General features: G+C 23.9%; 1 protein-coding gene across 1 annotated transcript in view; it reads left to right on the forward strand.

Moving 5' to 3' along the window:
- The window catches only part of LOC129612718 (segmentation protein cap'n'collar), a 110,710-nt gene that overhangs the window by 24,776 nt on the left and 61,023 nt on the right, over positions 1 to 24,911 (forward strand). Inside the window, exons 2-3 of the mRNA XM_055526476.1 lie at positions 20,406 to 20,564; positions 20,857 to 20,932. Of these exons, the coding sequence (XP_055382451.1) occupies positions 20,406 to 20,564; positions 20,857 to 20,932 (235 nt within the window). The remainder of the gene's footprint in view (positions 1 to 20,405; positions 20,565 to 20,856; positions 20,933 to 24,911) is intronic.

The raw sequence follows: 24,911 nt of genomic DNA on the forward strand, positions 1-24,911 counted from the left end.
ACATTCATATTACATACATATGTAAATCGCTTATGTATTAACATAACAAAGTAAATTATATGTATAAGCTTTCATACTCATATATATACGTTTACATATGTTTATTATAACTATATAATATTCAAATGTTTAATACGCAACATGCTCACGGAAAAAAAATTCGGAAACCTAAAAACAAGAATAAGTAAACAAAGTGACTAAAGGTCGTTCAATCGCAATACTAATAAAAAAAAAAACAATGAAATAAAAATTCTATTTCATACAAAAAACACTATTAAGGGAAGAAAAAAAAATTGCGTTTGAATTTCAGTGACTTTTGTTACATTTAAGAATATGGAATGGTGAAGAGTTGTCGCTTTACGGCAAACTCTATGATTTTCTTTCCAAGCTGTAGCACATTTTCTTTCTTAAATCGTTGTAAATATTTACATACATACATACGTGCCTATGTTTGTAATTTTATGCTTAATGTCTAAATTAAATTGCTACCTTAAGTACAAATTTTAATAATAAGTTTGGAAACTGTAACTAACAATTTTAGTTCAAAACTCAAATTAGCAACAAATTAAAGTTTATACTTAAAAATTAATTATTCTTGATGATATAATCGTAGACTATAATAAAAAAAAACAGAATTGATATTTTACATATACACACATCAACACATGCATACATAAATTAACCCTGTGATTTTTATGTGACAATACAATTTGCATTATAATAATATTTATTTTTTTATGTCATTTGAAATTTTATGTATATCATGCTATTGCATTTGAAATAAAATAATCAAAACAAAGATTCTATGTCATGATATAAATTTTTAATTCTTATAGCATGATAGAAAAGTTTTAATAATAAAAACATGAAAACATTGTTGGGTACATTTTGTATCATTTGGCTGAGTAAAATATTATTTTCCTACAATTTAGCTAAGATTCAATCCAAAATGAAATCATTAATATTGCTACTTGACGATAGGGTAAAAATTATTTTCTTTATATAAAAATGTATATGCAGATGTATAGTATATTTTTTTCATGATAACGAATAAATAAATAAATTTGTAATTATAAAATAAATTCATTCAAATAAACTTGTATATACCACATGTAAGAGGTTTCTGTTTATATGTATATTTAAAATTTATTTAATTAGTTAGTCAGGGTTTACACTTGTAAACTTTATTGATAGGTTTGATTTGATTCAATTAAAATTTTGAAAGATAAAACTTTCAGGCAAAGAAAACAACAATTCTATTATGACTCTATTTATTTATGGCCATTACGACAATTTCGGAAAGCCTACAATTATATTCATGTAATTTTGAAAAGTTTTATTTGACTCGAATATTCGCTAATTGAAATTTTATTCGATGAATTCATTTACAGTAAACTCATTGAAAAAAAATTAAATTTTATTTTCAGGATACATATGAGCTATAATTTTTAGGAATCAATGACCTTACTATCAGCAACACTTTTTATGTCTCTATTATTTTTAATAGAAATTTTCTTTTGCGACACTGTATATAAACAAAAATATTTTCAATTGTTTTTGAATGTGAAATTGATAAGATTTTTTTTCTTTTCGTTCTTTTTTAATTTTTACAAGTGGCTTTTAAAAAATAATGATTTATATAATTATGTACAAATATATACATCACACATGTTAACATGTTTGCATGTATGTATATTTTTTTTTAAATGAAGTGATAACTTAATCTTTATTTCGCATTGTAATGAAAATTTGTAAATAATCACAAGTATGATAATAGAATTCATCCTATTTTCAAATTTAATCACACCGTTTATGGAATGAAAGTTTTTAAAAAATTCATCTTGATTAAGTGTTGATTTCGAGGTCAACTTTTATATTAGCGATATTTATTTAAAAAAAAAAAGAAAAGAAAAATCCTATTGCAATTTTTTTAAATTTTATTCGTATTGCAGTTTTTTAAAATAAAATTTTATATTTTTTTCTGGAAATACATACAATTTAATTGTGATAATGTACGGAGAATATAAATTAATAAATTTACATCAATATCTTTCGGTAATATTAAGTTTTGATTTAAATTTGAATTAGACAAAGCCGTGTTTCATCAGCTATGGTTACGTCAACGACTCTTGCACCAATGAAAATTGGAATTTATCTTTTTTAAATTCTAAGTAACTCTAAGTAGCTCTAGAATTGAAATTTAAAAATTTTCATAATATGTAAGTGTAGATTCTACATTTTTAAAAATAAAAATTTAAAATTTTAGTATACACAATTATTTTGAAGCTCTTGCAATTGTGGGTGAACTTTTGGATTAAATTTTTTTTTCTATTTAACTATCAAGATTACAAGTGTATACATTTGCGCGCCGATTCTTTCAAGTATTTACATAAATTCGCGTCGATTTTCAAGTGTACTGAAAACTTTTTAGAAATGTATGCATTTTGCAATGCAAATTTAAATATTTAAATATTTTAAAGTAATCAACGAAAAATCATATAAAGGATGCCACCATGAAAAATATTTTAATATTAACATAAGACTATAAAAATCCTTCTTGTTTTAATTTTGCTCTTTATTTTCCTAAACTTAAGCGGTTGTATTTTTTATAATATTTTACATTAAGTCCAGTTTTTGTAAACATAAAGCAGGAATATTATATAGTGTTTAAATAACGTTTTGCGATACGATTATACTATGTACACATAGTGAATATTTGATGAATATTGTGTTGAATAGTGAACAAATTTCGAGTTTTTTTTGAAGGAATCATAAAACATTGCTCCTTTGATTAATAATTTTACATTTGTACTTTAATATTATTTTTTTAATGTTTTATATTATGCCTTGGCAAATTATGCTTTATTAATTCCAGATACATAAAGATATAGTAAAAACACAAAATAAGAACAACAAATTTAATATAAAATGTGTGCAACAAACTACCATTGTCTTGTTTATTTTAAAACTTCTATTTTTTGGGCAAATCTTTGTGTGGAATTGAAAAAAAAACAATTTTCAGTGTATTTCTGTATACTATACCTACATTATGGCTTTATTATAAAGTAATAAACTAGAAAATCGTTAGAAAAATTAAACTAAATTTTTTTGTTAATTAAAAAAATAAAAAAAGCTCCATGCTAATTGCATACTAGTAGTAATTTTTATAATTATGAAAACTTAGAAATTTAGGTTAAGAATTTAATATTTAATTTTTATATTGATTGGCTTATAATGCTAGTAAATAAAATTTTTTAACAGAATATTTAGTAAAATTTTTGCGAGCATTTATTCAAAAGTTACGTAAAACTTATGAATGAGCGCTTACTCAAAACTAGGATATGGGCAGTCCCATATATAATATGTAGTTAGACTGAAGACTTTTCTAATTTTAATTATTTTTTAAGGTATATGTACATTTACAACTCTGAACACATCAACAACTTAGTCATAATGAAATTATATTTATTGTATAACATTTACAGTAGTTAAAAAGTTTAAGGAAATTGTAATTATATAATTTTGTTATCAATAAGTTTAACTTTTAAAAATAATTATAGAGTGCATATAGTAATTACAATATATATACACTCATTATTACATCAATATAAAAACTTATTTTATTTTTCTCTTAACTATAATTAAACCAAGTAAAAATAAGTGCAACTTGTCAGAACTTTTCTTTTTAGAACGTTAATTTTATTTAAATTATAAAAAAAAAACTATTTTTCTTATTCTCATATTAAATATATACTTAGTCTTAAATTAAAATATATAATTTAACATTGGAAGACCATCAAATATGTCAGTTTCAAAAGTATTTACAAATATACGTAAATATATATAAGAAAAAATTTCCACTTGAGCTATTAAATGAATGTTATAATTATGATACTTAATAGTTTACAAAAAATATACTTACATGTATATATATATATGCATGTATATATATATTTAAATTGTATAATTAGAAAACAAGTTATTTAATCCAATAATAATCACATAAACTTGTTTTAGTTTTATTAATTTTGTACATTTTTGAAAAAATTTGAAAGAAAATGTAACTATGAAATTTATTTAGTCTGTTTATCTAGTAATTTGAATATTTTACTTAGCGCAATGTAAAAATATAATATATTTACTTAGTTTAACAATTAAACGTTGTCCCAAAATTTGTCTTTCTTTATTCGAAAATTACAATTCACAGTGATCGTAAATTTTAAAAATTTAAATCATTCACAGATATGTATACTTGTCAAATTATTTCATAGTTTTTCTTTGTTTAAGTTTGTGATCTGGTTAAATTTATTTCTTATTATTGTCTGAAATCGAAGTTATTACATGCTGGCTTTTAGTATATACGTATTATCCAAATAAATTGGGACAAAAAATCTCAAAATTTAATCTCTTCTAAAGAAGCTTTTTGGAAATTTTCTTCTCTTAAGTATACTAAGAAATTTATATTATTCATCTCATGCAATATTTAATTTAAAATTGTAATATATATTTGTGCTCTTTTACAAACATTTAATTTACCCTAAACTTGTTTTTTTTTATACTACAATATACAAATATACGTAAATAATTTGCTATTTCTTTAACAAATTAAAGGATTTATATAAATATAATTATTTTAATATCTCAAATATAAATGTGTGACAAGTAATGTATAAGAAGTATTAATTATCACTTACATTATGTACGAATGTATGTACATTAAAACAAAATGTTAATAAAATAACAAAATTCATTTAAAATTATTATAATTAAAAGTCAATGAAAATTAATTTTTTTTATTTAAATATTATACTTAAAAAAACAAATCAAGTGTATAATTATAGATTACATGGTAATAAACGAGCAATAAAAGGAAAATATGTATTTGAAAAGCAAAAAACAATATTCGCATAATAAACTCATTTAAAAAGTTGCAAAATTAATTTAAATAATTAAACACTTTCCCCTTTGATTATGTATAGGTCGCTCAATAATTGTATAAAAAAATAATTTTGTTCTGAACTTATCGTTTGCTTTTTTTTTATTATAATAACATTAATACAGTGTTCCCTCTTTATTAAAAATTAGTTTCATTTTTGAAAAACTATGACAATGCGCAGTTTACTGTTCGATTCAATTCAAAATGTTCAAGTAGTTTCTATGATCGCTGTATATATTATTGTTTACTAGCTGCAGTTGCTAATAAAAGTGCTAGTTCTTTTTATGAACATACTTATGAAAAGAATTCATATTGCTTCTAGCACAATACATTTTTTAGTACATATCTTATATTAATTTCTTCCTCAATTACATGTCTTATATTTTAACTCTCTTGGTGAGAAAGAGATGGTTGAATATCATGTACTATTTTATTCTTTCAAGAAATTTGAGCGAAAAGACACAAAATTCTGTTATTCCGCAATAAAAAATGAAATCTTACGTAGTTTTTCTTTAACTTTTCCATAAAATGTTGAGAAAAAATAATAAAATATAATAAAAAAATCACAAATCTTAGTGAGAAACCGATTAAGCAAATTTATTATTCAAAACACAAAATGCAAATTTATTTTAATCGCAATGTAAAGTAAATACGACAACTTTGTTAAAGTTTTAATTTAGCTTTAAAAAAACCAGATTTCAAGGAAGTAAATTTCTTTACTGCGTTTCTTAAACTCAGTACCCAGTCAACAGTTATAAAGAATCACCCTTCTGTAATATAAATTTTTTATCTTAAAAAATAAATTAGAAATAATCACGAAGTAACAGAAAGTTTTAAAATAAATTTAGTTGTTGAGGTAATTTTTGATATAAGACAGTTTACGTGTTTGCATATGAGCAATATAAAAATTTTATTTTTTAAGAACTAATTTTTTTTTTAATTCTTTTCCCTAGAGTAAAAACTTTTTTAAAACTTTATATGTAGTAAAATTCTTTCATAAAAATTTTTATTATTTTTGCAAAGAAACACCGCATTCTATGTAAATTGTCTTTAGCGGTGAATAGTTTCGCACTTGTTCATTTATTTATGTCCTTTTTTTTATAATTGATTAACCAGAAGTTTCCAAGTATTTATGTACGTCCAGTAGTAGTTCTTTTGAAAAAATTCTTTTGTAATTTTTGATTCACTGAATGAGTATAAGTTTGTAACAATATGCATGACTACCCCTAAGCACACATACACATTTTTAAAACAAAATTTCACCGGCATAATCAATTTTTGTGTATGCTACAAAATGAACTACAAAAGGATTTCTTTCTACATTATGATTTAATGGTCAACTGAATCCTTTTTTGCTTAATTATTAACTTACTGTACTTACTAGTTTTAACAAATATTGCAAAGTTATTAAACATAGGTAAAAATTAAATATCCTTTTATTTTATTGACCTTTTTGTTATTTTTTTTTTCGAATTTACAAAATCGAGTTTTTTTTTTTTGCGAAAAAGAAATTGTCATGCTGTGTTTACTATGCTTTCAAAACAAAACCTCTAAAATGTCGGTGCAAAACACGTTTGTATATATATACGTATAAGAATTATTAAAAAAATTAGAATACAATATAGAAAAGGATTTTGGAATTTCGATATCCTTTTTTGTGTATTCCTTGTGGTTAAAAATAAATGAAAAAATATTGTCCTTTTAAAGTCCTTTTTTATTTTTGTTATATGTATTTGTTTTTTGACCGCAATGTATTGACAGGAATTTTATGTTAAAATTATTAAAATACACACAAACCTGATTGATTACACATTATGTTTGTATACACTCACCTTTACTATAGTTTTTGATTCGTTTGTTTGTTCAGTCAATGTAATATGGACGTTTAACTTTAATCAAATTAATTGTAAGCAAATTATGGGTATATTCAGGAAATGATAATAAAGTAGTATTTTATTAAAATAGTAAATATTTATTAAATTAAGTATGATATTATGTAATGTTCTTATAAGATTACATATTGTATTGGCTTCACAAATTTAACTTTTATTTGTTCAGTCATTCTGTGTCAAAAACTCTTGAAGTGTTGTCTTATTTGTATGCAATGTCAAGAAAAATAATGAATACTTTTAAATATTTATTAAGTGTTAGGTGTTAATATTTACTTAGGTTAATAGTACTGAGCTGATTTAAATTAATTTATTGTATCTTTAAGCTCTATAGAAGCAAGTAGACGATTGATTCAGAATTTCATTCATTGATCAAGAATTTAAATTTCGTTTAAATGAAAAAGAATCGTCCGATTTAATTTGACCTAATAAAAAGTTTGACTCCGAAAGTATTTTAATTTTGTGTTTGCTGAGCTTGAAAAAGTTTTTAAATGGAAGATTTATCTTTGATACAAATTTTATTGTTTACCCATTGGTATAAATTCAAAGAGGGAAACAACAAGCTTTAATATAATAATTTTACATAAAAGAAAGATAAAGTTACTTTTATAAAAAAACATCATTGATCTGCCTATAGATGGTTTAAATTAAAAATTTAATAGGTTTTTTTCATTGAACCTGATTTTCTCACATTCAAACAATAAAACAATGTTTGACAAGTTAAACCCACACTACAACTAGATATCAATTTTTCTTTTTATTATTTCTTTTTTTTTTTAAATAATAAAAATTAATGAAACTCCCATTCCAATCAATTAATTATTATTAATTTTCTTTAAAGATCCTTTTACTATCAATTATTCAATTTTTATTATAAATAATGTAATTTGCTTAACAAAATACTGTTGATAAGAAGTGCCCTATCGCTATTTGCTTTCGATTCGATTACATAATTCGATGACATGGTTTGTGTCTCAAATAACTGTCAAATTATTGTTTCACCATCATTAGTCATTCTCAAAAGTTTAAAGGTAAATTTGTCTTTATAAAATTGAAAATTGATTTTTGAATTTTTATTTGACATGACATACCAAACAGGTAGAGAAGGTCATAAAAATTATATGATTTTGATGTGACATTTAACAATGTTTATTTGGTTTTTTTTCTATGGAATTGATGGTATTTTGCGTCAATAAAAGTGCGGGCTACTTAAAAATTAATTAATTAATTTTCTTTACACTATTTTCTCTTTAAATATTCTTTGTTGGGGGTATTATAGGAGATGTTTTAGAATTTGATATTTAGATGGTATCAATAATCCAAAAAAAAAGGAACTAATGAAAGTTGATCTTTTGTCATCATTCTTCTTTTCATCATTTATTTTATTGATGCGGTTAAGAGGTGAATATCATTAATTGCCTGTAAAGAAATAAAATATCCTTAATCTTTATGTATTATTAAAATTTTTTTAGGATCTAAATATATTACATTACTAGTTGTTAGAGCCTGGTTGGGAAGAAAATTAATTATATGAGTTTTTTCCTTGTGAGATAATTAATGATGTTTTTTTCTCAGGTGAAAGTTTTTGTTTTCTTTTTATTATGCTTTCTTTTGATTAAAATTCCTAATCTTTTAACTGAAAAAAAGCCGATGTTTTGGTCAATAATGTTATTGACAATGGGTAGAACAATAACAATTATTTAAAAAGCGATAGTTGATTATTGTTCGATCTTATTATAGTGAAAGTATCTATGTATTTGAATTTATGTCAAATATATGTTTTTGTTATCCTAAATAAATTATGTTAAAATGTATGACATTCAGAGAGTATATAATGGGTAATGATCAATAGATCCCAATATAATTTGTAGATTGTAGATTTGTAAAACAGGGTTAACAGTGCGCACCGCGACTATGTATAAGGATCTATTATGCCCCCTCCTCTCCCCTCCCCAATGATTGTATGGTATATCATTGAAACTTGCTAAAACTTCACAAACTTGTTGAAGCTCGTGTAAAAATTGGTCTGTGAAAAATTTTCTTAGAATTTTTTTTTCGTAATCTTGGGATTACAAATAAATTAAAATCAGTTTCACAGTTGAAACAATTAGTAACGAAAGGTTACTTGCAAAAGTTAAAAATTTGCACTGTTTGTAGTTTATCAGAGTGGTAATTAAAAAAGAATACGTTTTACAATAGACATTATATCTACATTTATATCCAATAAAATTATCTGATTGACACTTTCACACATCATCATGTTAAAGAACAGTAAATTGTAATGTACGGTAGAATCGAAAATAAATTTTTCTACCACTATTTTTTTTTTCTATTCAAATTCATGCCAATCGACTTTATCTCTACAAGTACGCGCATATAAAATAAATTTTTGTAGTTCACATTGAGAACAATATTTCGGTTTACTTTTGAGTTTAACAGCCCAAATTTTTTCCAAACTAAAATCTTTTGCCAAGCTCATACTTACTTTTATCAGTAATTATAAGATAACAATAAATTATCAAGGAGTCTTAAGATTTGAAGAAAATTTTTGGAAAATGCATAATTTTGTTGTTGATAACGAAAGGAAAGTAATTTAAATGAAAATTTCGTTTAATTACTTTGAAAATATTTTTGTTTTCATTTAAATTTTTACATGGTGTTTTCCAGAATTATTCCCTCTAACCCCATGAAAATCAAGTAATCGTTTAGATTCTTTTAAGTTTCCTATTCTTGTCTTATTGTTGCAATCTCTCGGAAATGCATCCGCATCTAAATGAAAATTATCTAATTAAAATTCGTGCAATTATATTTGCTATAATAACTTGTAAGAATTCTTCCTATAAAATCTTTCTGTTTGGTTAAAGACCAAAAGAAGTTCTCTGACATAGTTTTTTTTTTATTAAACTTAAAAAAATGCAATGTCACAATCTATTGAAAAATCATTGCAAGATTCCGAATTTACAATCATTCATAATTTAGTCGAAGAAAAGTTAAAAATGTAAAAGTGTAAATAAGTAAATCTTAAATATTTTTTAAAAATGGTTCTAATAACGTAAAATTATTAAGTGAATAATACACGCACATAAAAACGCTATACATAAGTAAGTTATACTTTTAAACTTATCTTCTCTTTAACTCATTTTCCACTTATACTTTATTCGATTTCAGACAAGGTTCGGTTGGTATGTGAATGAAGAAGATAAACACAAAACGTATAATATTTTGACCAAAATATTTTAAAAAATCATTGTAATGATGAGGAGATTTTTAATTCTGATGAGTTCTATTGAAATTTCCACTTTCATCATTTGTGTTTTGATTTTCTAATCAAAAGAATCGAAATTGTATAACAATCAAATTTATATTTCTTTATTTTAATTACATGCCAATTGAAATGATTTATTTTGTTTTGAAAGAATTGTTGTAGTTGTTTTCTAATTGAGGAGAAAATTCGTAGATTATTACTTTTTTTTTTCCTTAATATTTGTTCTTTATTGTTCGAAAATAGTTCATATTGTGGAAACTTTGTGTAAAGTTTGTAATAAAAAACATAAAAATAATAATGATTACAAGTTTTTTTAGTCTTTTCCCCAGACTTGTGTAATATGTAAAAGTCGTCAATAACATTTTGGCGAATTATAGTATGACCATATTTGTTAACTTAATTCACTCAACCTCTTTCGGAAAATTTATCCAGTTTGATTCCTTAAAAAACCTATTTTCAAACAAGCTTGGAACTCTTATCGTCTTTCTACTTTCGACAACATCGCACAAAAATACGTAACTTGCAAAGCCGATTTTGGAAGTTTTTAGAGGTACTAATACTTTAAGATACATAGCCAACCAGTCAGGATATCTCACTTTCTATGTATAATACGAATAATGTCTAAAAAATTTATAAGTTATGTTTGAATTTTGGAAATTTTTTCACTTAATCAAATTTCAAATTTACATAATTCAAATTATAAATTTCATTCAACCAACTGCAAACGACACTTATTAAAATTGAAAGAAGTCAACATTAATTTTAACCAAAACAATTTTCTGAGAAAAACGCAATATACATAGAATATATTTTTTGAGAATTTTCGGGATCCTTTTAAATAAATTATATCAAATATTTATATGTAATGTACGTAATACAATTTTCGTTCACAAAACGCGCCTAGAGTTATACTTTTCTTTTCTCTACCTCTTATATATAAATTATATATACAATTTTAGGCTTTATGTATAAAAAAAAAAACCAAATCCAATTTACGTAGCTGTCATAAAAAATTACTTTTATTAAATTGTAAAAATTTTTGAATGAGGTTGAAAGTTTTATTTAATTTTTTATTTCTTTTTTTACTTTTTTGTTTTTTTTATACTCCTTGAAACTTTTTGAGCAAGCCGCATTAATATCATTTTTGAATCCTAGTAATATCCTAATTTTCATAAAATCTATTACAAAAAAAAAATTATTTTCGTTTTACTACCTTCTACTTCTTCCTTAATCGCATATAGGCATAAAACATCTACTAATAGAAAATTTCATAGAATAAAGTGTATATCTGTAAACTCTAAGGACGATAATCTTAAAACGAAAAATTAGAAGAAAAGTTGATTCTCAATACACAGAAAATCTACTCCCACTTGAAATATAATAAAAAATAATTAATTTTCCTTGTCTGTATTGGTAATGCTCCAAAATTTTTCTGTTTTTTTTTTTGTTCGTTTGTATGTCAATTTGTGGTTGTTTTTAATTTCCTTTCACACGCTATAAAAACTCGATTTCTTTTTTTATATTTTGTCGTAAATTTTCTCAGAACAAATACTAAGAAAAACTTTGCATAAAATTTTGAATACACAAAAAAAAGAAACTGTTCCCTTAAAAGCAAATGAAATGTAAAGATCTGTGAGCATTTTCCATTTCTTCCAATTATGTACGTGAAATTTTACATTTCGATGTATGTAAGTATAGACTAGTATTCTATAAAAAATCATGCGCAACACTAATACTTTAAAATTTTGTGTGTGTATCTAAAGAACATTTTTGGTACAAGTTTTAGAAGTAAAGTTGTATTAAGAACAAAATAAGAATTAAAAAAAGAAGAAAAAAAATATAACAAAAAAACAAGTAAAAAAAAATTCAACATAAATTGGAAATATGTTGTTAGGTCGTCCATTTTAATGCTGAGTAATGCTGCTAAAGGCGTGGTCCCAAAATGATTGATTACTATTTTTCCCTTAAATTTTTTTTCCTTCTTTGTACGCTAAAAGAGAATTTATATGAGAAAAATAAGAAGAAAAAAAAACATAAAAAAATTCTATTATGCCATGCCGGTCTTAATTTAAAATTGTTCTTTATCAGAAGAGAACGTAATATATAAACACTTATAAATGTTCATATTAGGAAGAATATAAGAATATTAGAAAATAATAATAACAACAATAAAAATATGTACATATATATTAATATCGACAACAAGATGTTTTCAATGTTTTCAGGTTTTCAAGTTGTTTCGTTATTACTTTTTTGTATACTTGATTTTTCATATTAATATTAATATTAAAAAACCAAAAAATAATTCAAACACAAACCTTTATAGTATACACTTATCCAAAATTAGGTAATTTATCATATAGCAGTACACTCAGTACAGTAGAAAATAACATTTGATTGGAAATAGTTTGGAAGTTTTCTGTAGGTTCAACCACATAATAATGTTAATTATATAAATACTTTCATATATATAACAATTCTAGCTTGAGCTAGATTTTAAAATAATTTCAGTTTCGAAGTTTTTAAATTTTAATTTTATTCAATTTAATAACATTTGATATCCCGTACATTTTCATTTAATTGATAGCACACATTAAATTCAAAACCGTCAAAAAAGTGTCTATATTTAAACTTTACAAAAGTTTGAATAGCTTTTATAGATTTTGAGGCGCCTGTATTTTTATATTCTATACATGTAACGTATACATACAATTTTATTAGTAACCACAATTATTAAGTTATACTTAAACAGTTTTACAGATTACTTGATTATACTTTGTTATTATAAAAGAAGTTAACTTGTATTTGGTTCATAAACATTTTTTTATTCCATATTAGATTAGTTGTAAAGCTCTATTTAAAAAAAACAAATAGTTTTGAAAATTTAATTGATAATTTGTATACGAGCAACCATTGTGCGTTGTAGTCTTCTCTAAGGAAATATCGGTACACTAACACATTTACATATGTACTTATATGTCAATTATAGCAAATTATGCCAAACAGACCTATTCTATCATATTCAAAAATTACTTATCAGCACATAACAAGATAATTTATCGCTAATATAATGTTTATAGAATGAAATTGTATATCTGAACTAACAAAATCAATATTTTAGTTTTTCATTCACAATTTTTGAAAAATAAATTGATAAATGAAAAATTTGAATTGGAATAGGCTATCTTCAGTAATAGAAAAATGAAAAATGTCAAACTCGTCACTAAATGGGGGAAAGTGTATGAAATGTCACTGAAATGAAGGAAATGTATGTACGTATAAGGCATACAAAACTAGTACATGGCTTTCATTTGATTTATCACAAGAAAACCATCCTGCTGGCCAATGCAATTAAAATTCACGTGTTGTTTAAATATTGTCTAAAATTTTCTTGCAATGTAAAAAGTGTCAATATTAAGAAATGATAATACGAATTCACACACAAATATTATTAAACTCATCAAACATGCCGCGAACATTTTCAAATACTGTCAAACTTATTGAACTTATTGAACACAAACGTGCACATCTCATACGAATAATTTAAATTATTTCAATTTGAAGAATTTCCAAAATTTAGAATAAATAAGTTATTTCAAAAAAAATATGCCCTTGAAAATCGTTTTAATTTTTAAAATCAAGAACTTTGGGGCTATAAAACTTTTTTATCCTAACAGCCCGTTTACTAAAAACTTATTTTGAATAAATAACTAAACGTAAAACTATTGATCAAACCGAATACTGCTTAATTGTTAAAAAAATAATTAACTCTTGGAAGTCAATTCTTAAATCTTGTCGAACTTCATTATTCAAACCTCTATACAGAACTATCGTGTAAAATAAATACACAACTATATAATTATATAATATACAAGTAAGTGTATAATATGATGGTACAACGATGGTCATTAATATTTTCAAAACATGATTTTTAAAATTATTTTTTTCTTTTTCTTTATGCTTTATATAAAATAATTATTACGTAATTTCTAACAACATTTGTTACAATCAGACGTCATATGATCTACTATGATCCGCAGAAAAAAATTAAATATATAAGAAAAATAAATGAAACCTATAATGGTTTCTTATTCTAGTCTCCCCTAGACTTCTTTAGAACCAGTTTTTTTATTATTGTTAAAAGAAATGGTGAAGTGTATTTTGAACTGCATTCTCAAAAGATATGAAGAAAGAATGTATGCATTCGTAGACGAAATTTTTAAACTTATTAAACTCTTTTTCAATTTTTTACAATTGATGGAATTTTTTTTCAACATTTGTACTAAATTCAAAATATATGGTACCCTTTAATTATTTATATAGATATAGGGGTTTACCAATGATTCTGCACTTTTCAAAAAAGAAAAAAAAACTAAAATAACAGAAATTTTAAATTAAAAATAAAAGAAAAATAATTAAGTTAAAAGTTGTTGTATTGGTAATGAGTGAACCAATTAAAAAAAACCCTTATAAAATTTTGATATCGCATAGCAAGTTAAAACTGATACAAAGCCTAATATGAACTGCTAACAGCAGAATTCCACTCTTATTTTCTGTATAGTTTACGATTTTCTTTTTGATTTTTACATAATTTTACTTCTTTTTTGATTTACATATTTTAAAAAATGTTCTTAACTTTCTGATTTCTGATAAGGCAAAATTTAAATTCTATATAACATTGAAAATTTTCAAGATCTTATAGGCTTTTTTCGCAACAAAATAGGATTATTAATGAAATTGCAAAGTTTAAGAAGTTTATATGAAATAGGAATATGCAACTTAATTGGGGAACAAAAAGGCTAATTATTATAGTGCTTTGCTTAATAATTTAATAATCAAAAGTTTAAATTAAATACTAAAATAAGTTAAAAATCAGCCTACTTTGAATTCAGGAACATGGATTTATTGACTATTATTTAATATATACATATTACCATATTTAAATGGAATTTCGAATTACTATAAAAATAGCAGTTGTGTATAGCTAGTCTTTCAAATTATTACTTTAAAACGAATTTCAACCGTTTTAGTGTTAGACAAATATTTGCCAGAATCTATAATGTATAACCTTACAATGGTAAAAGTGCCTAATCAACAAGAGACAGAACAACATGACGTTATTCTTTCTATAAATTTTTCAATTTTAAAGTTAAAAATAATACAATAGGTCTTTTCTTTTTTTCCATTTCTTCAACAAGATCCGTAGATAATCATCTATTAATCCTACTATTAGTGGGTTTTTGATGCTATTGTCCGCCAATTTGTAATTCTTTATAAGATATTTTATGAATTTTTTTGTTTTCTTTATTATTTTATTTTATCAGTCTTCTAAGTTTTCCAATAACACTGAACACGTAGTTGATAGGCTGGTTATCTTCGCCTATTTCATTTTATATGTTTATTGAGTATTGCTGTGCAGGAGAGCAAGACCAAAGTTGACAAATGAATTTCATTAAATATCTTTAATACAAAATATTAATGTTTTTTTTTTAATTTTATCTGCATTTTTATGACAAATTTTGTTACCTTGTATAAAAGAACAGGTAAAAACATTGTATACTCATACAAAAAAATAAAAACAAAATTGTTTGAAAATTGAAATGAAAACAAGTGAATTTGGGTTGTTGTTTTTTTTTTTCTTATTCTTGGTTTCTTTTGTTTGTCTATAGTTTTGTTGTGGGTCTGCTATGAATACTATTTCAGCAGCTACAGCGATCATAAACGGATTAAAAATTGACGAGAATAATGGAATTTAAAGATGATTTTAATATTTACAAGACATAAGTTATGTATATGAGTATTAAGATCCTTGAATTACCCTTTTTTTTAATGTTATGAGTTGAAGGCTTTAATTCATTGCAAATTATCAGCTTAACACAAGTTCCTATGAATTGTACATGTATTTAAAAAATTGAAAAAAAAAATTAAAAAAGAAGATTATAGGCGCTTATATGCAATATATGTATATGCAATTTAGAATTATAAAATTATTCCATCAAGTCCAACAGAAAAATTTGTTTAAAAACAAACAGAAATACGCACTAAATTATCATTTTTAATACATACCCTTATAATTGCGAAATATGTCCAGAATTTATTTAACCTATTTACTTTGGATTTATTAGAGTTTTGCATGCCTTATTTTGGGAGAGTAAACAGGGGCGGACTAAGTATAATACTGAAAACATTTACCTATTTTCTTCAATCGCTTCAATTAAGTTCTCTGTAATTGTTAAAGACGACAATTTTTAAGGATGGAAAGTAAAGGTTAACAGTCATGTTCACCCACCCACACTCAATAGCATGAAGTTGCCACTAAAACTTTTTCAACATCTTCCACCAGCTTATTCGAGTAAAAATAATTTTACGGGAAGAAGCCTGAACAAGTGCTTCCCACTTTGCAGCTTAAATCCATTTTGCATACTATTTTCAAACATAATTATGTGACTTCAAATATCAAATTTTCAAAATGTCTGTCATAATGCCACAAAATCATTCTACCGCTATGAGTTTACATGAAATATTTTCGAATTTTTACATGAAATATAAGTTGGTATTTTTAAAAATTTTATTATGATAGCTAAAATGGATTGCTTACGGATTAGCTTAGTTATGTAGCTAAGCAAAGATATTTTATCTGTTTTGAGACGTAATAAAACCTTTCTACTTAGGTTATGAATATTTCAAATATAGTAAAATATAAAAACTGCTACATTTATTACGTTATGTGAATGAATATCTACTGGCCGCGTTATCTTAATTAGACATTTACGTGTCATTATCTGTATTTAGCAATCTTATCTTTGTAGAAATACTAAATAAATAATATACGTGTTTTCATTATTTAAAAAATTTTATTAAATATTTAATTTATGTATTTTTGTTTTCTTACTTTATTAAATGTAAATTTAATTTAATTTCTGAATTTTACATAGAGTAACAGTATTGATTACAAGCACAATTTTTAATTGGAAATCATTTTTCAAATTATAACATTGATCAATTAATTGGCGTTTATCAACATTTATCTTCGTTGCATCTTCCTTAAGGAAAATATAAAACCTACTGTGTTTTACTGTATAGAACCTCTAGTTTAGTATTTTTGGTTGATAACTTAGATCCACTATGATTTTGCCTGATAATTTTAGATATAATTAAATTAGTATATTGAATTTGTTTTAATTTTTACAGTTAGCTTTGATTTCTAAATTCATTACTAATTTTAAGGAATTAAGGTCAACAGCAATAACTGGAAAAACCAAAACAAATACTATTTGCTCAGTTTTTCTACAATATTAGTCAAAGCTATTAATTGGGAGCATTTACTGCACATTTGCATAAAATTTACTACTCGTATATTACTTATAGCAAAAACTCGTCTTGACACCTACTTGTTTTCATTTTTTTTTAACTATTAATTTTTTGCCAAATTACTCCACCAAATTTACATTGTCTTATCATTTTGACGAATAAATGTAAATATTAAACTAGTTTCATTTCTTTATGTACATTCAAACATACGAAGAAATGCTTATATGTATGAAAGGTTCTATCAAATTCCTCTTATCTTTAAAAACTTTTTACATTTATATCTTATCATTTCAAGTATTCAAATTATCTAATCATAAATTTTAATGAAAAAGAGAGTATGTGTGTTTGTAGTTGAAAGAATATATTAATTTCGATCGCGGAAAACAAAATTTATAATTAGTTCATATTTAGTTTACGATTAAAATTATAATTGTTGTGTAAGTGCCAGTGCACATCGCAAATTATTGTTTATTTATTTTTTTTTTACTCAGTGTACCTAAATAGTTTTTTATATTGAAAAAATGAAAAAAATTCTTACGGTACGGTATAATTTAAATTATCATAATTTTTTTGTTAAATAGGCGCGCCTTCTGATTTAATTTGTTTACTTTTATACATAATTATGTAATAAAGTACTTAAAAATTGTTCTTAAAATAAACTCTACATTAAGTATAAATGTTTTCTGACCTTAAAGTACTTATGCACCATGGTTATATTAGCTTATTCTCGCCTCAATCAAATATTTGAATATTTACTTGAAAATATTAAAAATAGAGATTTTCATTTTTTTATCAAAGTTTTTTAAATAATTTTATTAAACGTTTTTAGATTTGATATTTCTAAGAGTAGTGAAGAGATATAAAAATATTGAAAAATTTTATTTGTAATACTAAATTTTATTATATTTAAATGTAGTATGTACAAATTGCGGACAAAACATTCTTAATTGTGGAATTACTGGAATCAACTGGAATAAACGAGAATTTAAAATCAATTGAAAAACTAAAATTAACATGTTTTCAAATTTAGACCTCAGTCCTATTACACCAACTACTTTTTACCTTGTCTTAATCTTATAATTAAAAAATTACAAAAGTTCTGTCGCACAACTCTAAGTAACTGTACTGTCGGAAACAATAATTTTTTAAATAGTTAAAAAGTAAAATTAAAAAGGGGTTGGTTCATGGGGCTCCGTTGACAATCTTTTCTTTAATTAAAATAGACTTTCGTTGCGATTTTTGATTCTGATTCGTACAAGGGCAATAATTAGAAATTTAAAAAATGGAATAAATTTTATTGAAATAAGAAATAAACTTATTATATTTGAAGTAAAATGAAAAAGAACCATAACATTAAAGTTCAAAAAATTTGGGTTGTCAAACAATTTAAAATGGTTTTTGAATTTAGAATTGCTAAGAATTTATGTTTTAGTATAAAAGTGAAAATATGTTTTACAATAAAATAAAATTTAAAAAATGGCAAAAATTTTGAAATGTGATCAGTTTTTCAATTTTTTAGTATATTTATTTCTAGAATTTTTGGTATTTTTTAAAATTATTTAAAATAACATTAGTGAATCAGAAATAAAAATGGAAGGACCTTAATAATCGAGAGTGTAAATAAAAACAAAAAAGTGTTTACATAAGATTACCTCAATGTAGAACCAGCAATTAAAGGAAATTTGATTGTGAAGATATTTTGTTTATAAGAAACAGCCTATAGAATTAATGTTGTGTCACCAACCACATGTAGTTATTATGCAACAGTTGAAAATTTTTACTCATTAACAGTGTTAAATATCATTAAAAGCATAAAATAAAGCATACTAAAACATAACATATTGAATTTCTACAAGATAATCCTACTCTAACAAATTTCTGGTGAGACTGAATATACAAGCATTATAGTAATTCCCTTTTCAGATCAGCTGATGATGTATTCCTTATTTCTAGGAATAAAGAATACATTAAATTCTATGATGGAATAGTAAAGTAGTAAAAGTGATCCGAATTAAAACATTAAAATTTTGGCAATAAGCAAATTCCTTTACAAGGTTAAATTTAACTATATAAGGAGTATATTTTTCTTTTAACGACAGCAACGTGAAAAACTTTAATTATATTGTCTTTGGAAAAATTTGTTTCGTAATTATATTTTTTGCGAAAATCTGATTCGAAGAACAAAACTAAGTAGCAGTTTTATATAATTTTTATTTTTGTAAAATTTTACAGTGTTATGGTTGTTTGTTGACAAAAGAAATTAATTAGAATAATAAAAAGATAATTACAAAAGCTTTGTACGAGTATTTATCGAGAACCTATTTGAATTTCTGACGGATTCCTTAAAAAAATAATGTGCATTTTAATTCGAGCAAACTGCATTTTACATTATTCTGAAACTACTAGTTCAGATCTATCTTCTTAAACACCTAGAAATTATTTATGAAGCAGTTTACATGAAATATGAGATCACCTTGCGAAAAGAAACAGCATTTGAAGTTAATTTCAACTATATTTTAAAAACATTTAAGCAAAAAGTATTTTAGTATATCGTTTGTGCCATGTATGCTTCTAATAGAGCATTGACCTCTACAATTTTTTTAATATCAAAATTTTCTTGCAATTCAATTTAAGTCAAAACATTTAAAAGGTGCAAGTAATTGTTTATTATAAAAGCACCAAATCATCTATTCCAGGCAACAAATTATTTTATAATTAGGAAAAATTTAAATTTACCACGTGCTCATGTTGTTTGAGTAGGCATTGACTTTAAGCATTAAGTAATCAATTAAAGTTAATACGCATACTCTTGATAAAAGTTTGATTTTAACATTTAAATATATCTTTTTTTGGGAAATTCCATACTTATATACAAAATTCTACAATAATGTTTATAAACATTTATAGTTGTAAACAAATTGAATTAATTATAAGAATTTAAATTTCATCCTAATTTGTTTTTTATCTAATTTTTAATTTTTTTATTATTTTTTTTCCATTTTAGGAAAGTGAAATTGTTGAAGTATTATGGAAACAAGATGTTGACCTTGGTTTCTCATTATCACCACCAAAAATTTCATATAATTCAGATGCAACGTCATCCAAAAAAACCGACGATGAGAATGAAAAATTAAAAGCCCTAGAAGAACTTAAAGATGAAAAGGTATATAACAAAAAAAATTGAAATAAACTCTAATATAATAATAATAAGCAATAAGAATAATAATAATAATAATAATGGTTATAATAATAAATACATGTACTCTTGTAAATAGTTAACAGTCATTGGACTACTTGGCCAAATCAGTAAAATCTTTTACGATTTTAAGCAAAAAAAAAAAACAAAAGTCAGACAAAATATTTTGTTTTTTTTGCTGATGTTATAATTTTTTTGTTTTGTTGTTGTTATTATGTTTATAAACATTATTGATTTTAATTTTTTTTTTAATTTTTAGTCTAAAAATGAGCCTGAAAAGTCGGATATTGATGACGAATGGGCTGGTATTCCATTTACCATTGATAATGAAACTGGTAAGTTTTGACATTTTTTTAATTAATTTAAAAATTTCAAAATTTCTTAATAAATGAAAATCATTGGTAATTATGAAAATATTTGAAATTGATATTAAGGAAGTGTTAACTTTTATTTTTATGCCTACGGGAATATAAATAAAAAAGTATTACAAAAAATGGCACACATCACATTTAAGTTTAAAGAAAATTGAATTTGTAAATTTTGGAATTTGAAGAAAAATTTGAAAAGTATCACTTTTGATGATTTTGGCTGATACTCAATAAATTGCAAGCCACATGAAGTGAAAATGGTTAACTTAATCAGAGAAATTTGAATTTTAAGTCACAAGTACGGGATTTTATAAATTTGATATTATTTATATACTCCAAATTAGCTAATAATTGTTAAGTTTTATATAACTTGATGGGATCAAAAATTAATGATAGAAATAAGAACGAAATTTAAGTTCTTGCATAATTATGCCATCCCTTAGCAAAATTTGAATTTACTGGAAATTGTTAATTATTGCTTTTGTTTTATTAATTTCCTAATATATAGAACTTCCTCTTTGCTCCTGATGATAGCCAGTGAAATGGTTCCTTTTTGAATTCTAGTCACAAAGCCAGACACTTTATGTGTTGTCAAAGCGTTTTTAAACAAATTCTTTTCAACAAAGATGAGTACTTGCTATATATAATGTGCCCTTTTAAGTAAATTATTTAAGGTTCAGGACAGGATAATGGTAAAGAAATATTATGTTTGCGATATGATTTTTATTTATGCAATACAAAACTTACGACTATTTAAGAATATTTAACATTGTTATGCAATATTAAAGTATGAACTATAAAAAAATTTAAGAATTTTAGATTTTATTATACAATTAATATCTAGTTATTTTCTTAATTTTTACTAAAATCGAACTTATTTAATATGAGAAGTGGTTGTATGTGTACTTTAAAATTATTATTCAATATACTTGATCCTTATCTGATCTAAATAAATTTATTTCTAGAAAAAGTTATAGAAGCATTTTTGCCTTAAAATATGCAATTTTTACAAGTTTTATGTTAAATTGTAATGGACTGATTCAATTAAATACACATTATTTAAAGAAAACTTAATGCGATTAAATTAGAATTAATTTGAGACTAGAATTAAAAAAAAAAGCAGTATAATTCCAAATTAAACCCCGTATAATGACTTGCAACAATTAGAAACTTAACTTTTGTCGACATTTTCAAAAAAAGAAAAAAATATATTCTCATTAGCAAAAAGTTCTTAACAGCCAAAATTATTGAATTTACGTTCAATGTTATCAAAACCGAAAGATTTTTTAAATGTCACGTTTCTATAACTAAAGCCCGGTAACATAAAAGTCATAGGTATATCAAAATAATATGCAAATAAAAAAATTGGTTAAAAAATTTATTTAGAAAATTTTTTTGTCTAGAGTGTAGGAAATTCCTAATCTCGTGAAATATTAGATAAGATTTTGAAAGTTCTGTAAAAATAGAACAATTGAGGTAGTAAAAAATCGATTAGATATTGCATGTAGTGTTCTTGTATACGATTTTTTGGGGTATTTTTTATAAGTCATAGAAACGTTATTTTATTCAAATCTTATTAATTTTTTCGAATTGAAAAGTTCTTGTATACCGTATGCCTTAGACGTGTGGGAACATACAATTTCTAATTCTAAAATTATGAGTAAATGTAACTCAAGATTCCAAATGAATGAAATAGAATTTTCATATTTTATTTCTGTAGTAGTGAGGCAAATATCATATAAAACTAAAAAATAGATTAGGTTTCCATAAACTGGAGCTTAAAGTATTAATAATTGATTTTGTTCATATAGCTTGAGTTAGGTAACTGCCGACATTTATTATTTATATTATGCTGATGTGTGCCCGGCATGGTAGAGTGACAAAATTTCGTATTTTTTCATTATAATTTCCAGAAAGCTCAAAGCATTTTACTACGACGCAAGTATTCAAAGCGAGTATTGCATTTCGTTTTTGAAATTCAAAAGTTTGTAATTTTAATTAGCAACGACTTAATCTTTTAGCCATCTATGCCACAAAATGTTCGAATAATTATGAGTTCAATGAATAAATTGTTTATTACAAATTTATCATTAAACAGTATTGCTCAATGATCAGTTTGGAACTGATTTCGAAATCAAAAGCAAGTAATCAAAAAATATTTGTTTAGTTCACAGATACAACCATATCATTATTCTTAAGAAATTTTTATTTTATTTAAGAAATAAAATCTTCATTTTTTAAAAAAAAAATCATAGCATGTGTATCCAAAGAATTGGCAAAATTCATACAAACATTTTATAAATGATGTCAGAAAATTTCAAAACAGTTAACATATTCCAAATTTTCGGAATACCTTGAACGCACCTTTTCCTTCAAATGAACATCAAAGATAACTACTAGATTTTCTTTTGTTTTTTTTTTTGTTTTATAAATGGAGTGTTGCAATAATTGCAAATTAAAACTATGAAAAACAATTGATTGAATCTTTTAATGAAATTCTTGTAATTTAATAGTTTACACCTTTTTTCGCTAAATTTTGGTATTTTATATTTTTTCTATACTAAAAAGTAATCAAAAATTTCTGATAAAAGAAATTACCCTAAAAGTTTGTATATCAAAGTATAAAGGAAAAAAAGAAACAAAAACTTTAAGGTTTAATTAAGAAAAGAAAACACCAAAAATTTTGTTTGAAACAAAAATTGAAAAAAGAAAAAAAATTATTTAACACAGCATGAAACAAAAACGATTCCAAGATATTTCGAAACTTTTTTCTTTTTTTCTTTATCAATCGTGAATCTTCCCATTTTTTTACTTGCTTTATTTTTCTATTTTTTGTTTTTTAATTTAAAACTCGATCTCCAGTCGATTAGTTTTTTTTTTCGATACGGTTTTTTAAACAACAACGTTCCATCTTTTTTTATTTTCTTATAATTCGAAATTAGACGTTTTCCATGTAAATGAATCGAAAACGTATTATAAATTGCCTGTAATTTAAAAAATAAAACAAAAGCAAAATGTTTACAATTCCTTAAATCTGCGACATTTTTTGTACACATAATTAGAACTTATGAGGTTCAGAGGTGCCTAAAATATATATAGAAGCGTTTTCAATCAATTTATTGAGTATAGTCTTAGTTAAATAACAGAACTTTAAAGAATGCGAAGAGAATTCTACCAAAATGCATGTTATTTTTTTTCAAAAACGTCAAAATAACTTGTTTGCCAGAAATTAAGAATCTGGTTTAGTTGTAATAAAAAAAAATTGCATTTTTTCTTTTAATTTTAAATATAATTAGTTATTTTTGTTTAGTGAAAATTCAATTGTAGTTTTCATAAGAAATAAGAGTTTTAATAAATAATATCAGGAGTATTTCAAAATTGAGTTGTTATTATAATTGTCGAATTGGCAATTAGAATGATTGGCCCAATCAATTACTTAGTTTTTATGGCAACTTAAGTACATGAGTTGAAATCAGCTCAAGTTAATATGAAAGCTATTACATTTCCAGTTATTTTTAGCAAAATTTTTTGATTAACTTGATTAAAGCCGAATAAGAGCTGACTAACGTTAAATAGACGTAAAGTAGGCTTTGGATACGCATGAATCTGCCATATAAACGGAGTAAATGTCGAGTTAGTAAAATACAAGTGATTTATTATAAAATTTATTTTAAAAATTCTTGAAATGCAAAATTGAAATATTACCGAATGTTTTTGTACAACACAAGAATACAAACCGAAAGTACATCACAAATTATTTGATCACAATTGAAAAGCCGACAGACAAACATTTTAACTCTTTTCTTTATAGTCCAAACCGAATTTTTTCCATTCAAAACACCGTGTAACTCATCAAGTTAATCAAATTTAAAAAAAGAAAAAAAAAATTAAACAAAAATAATAAAAGAATAAAATTTTTAAGATAAAAGAATTTGGAAATTAAAAA

This window comes from Condylostylus longicornis, unplaced genomic scaffold (genome assembly GCF_029603195.1).
Source record: "Condylostylus longicornis isolate FDR11 unplaced genomic scaffold, ASM2960319v2 ptg000004l, whole genome shotgun sequence".
Lineage (NCBI taxonomy): Eukaryota > Metazoa > Arthropoda > Insecta > Diptera > Dolichopodidae > Condylostylus > Condylostylus longicornis.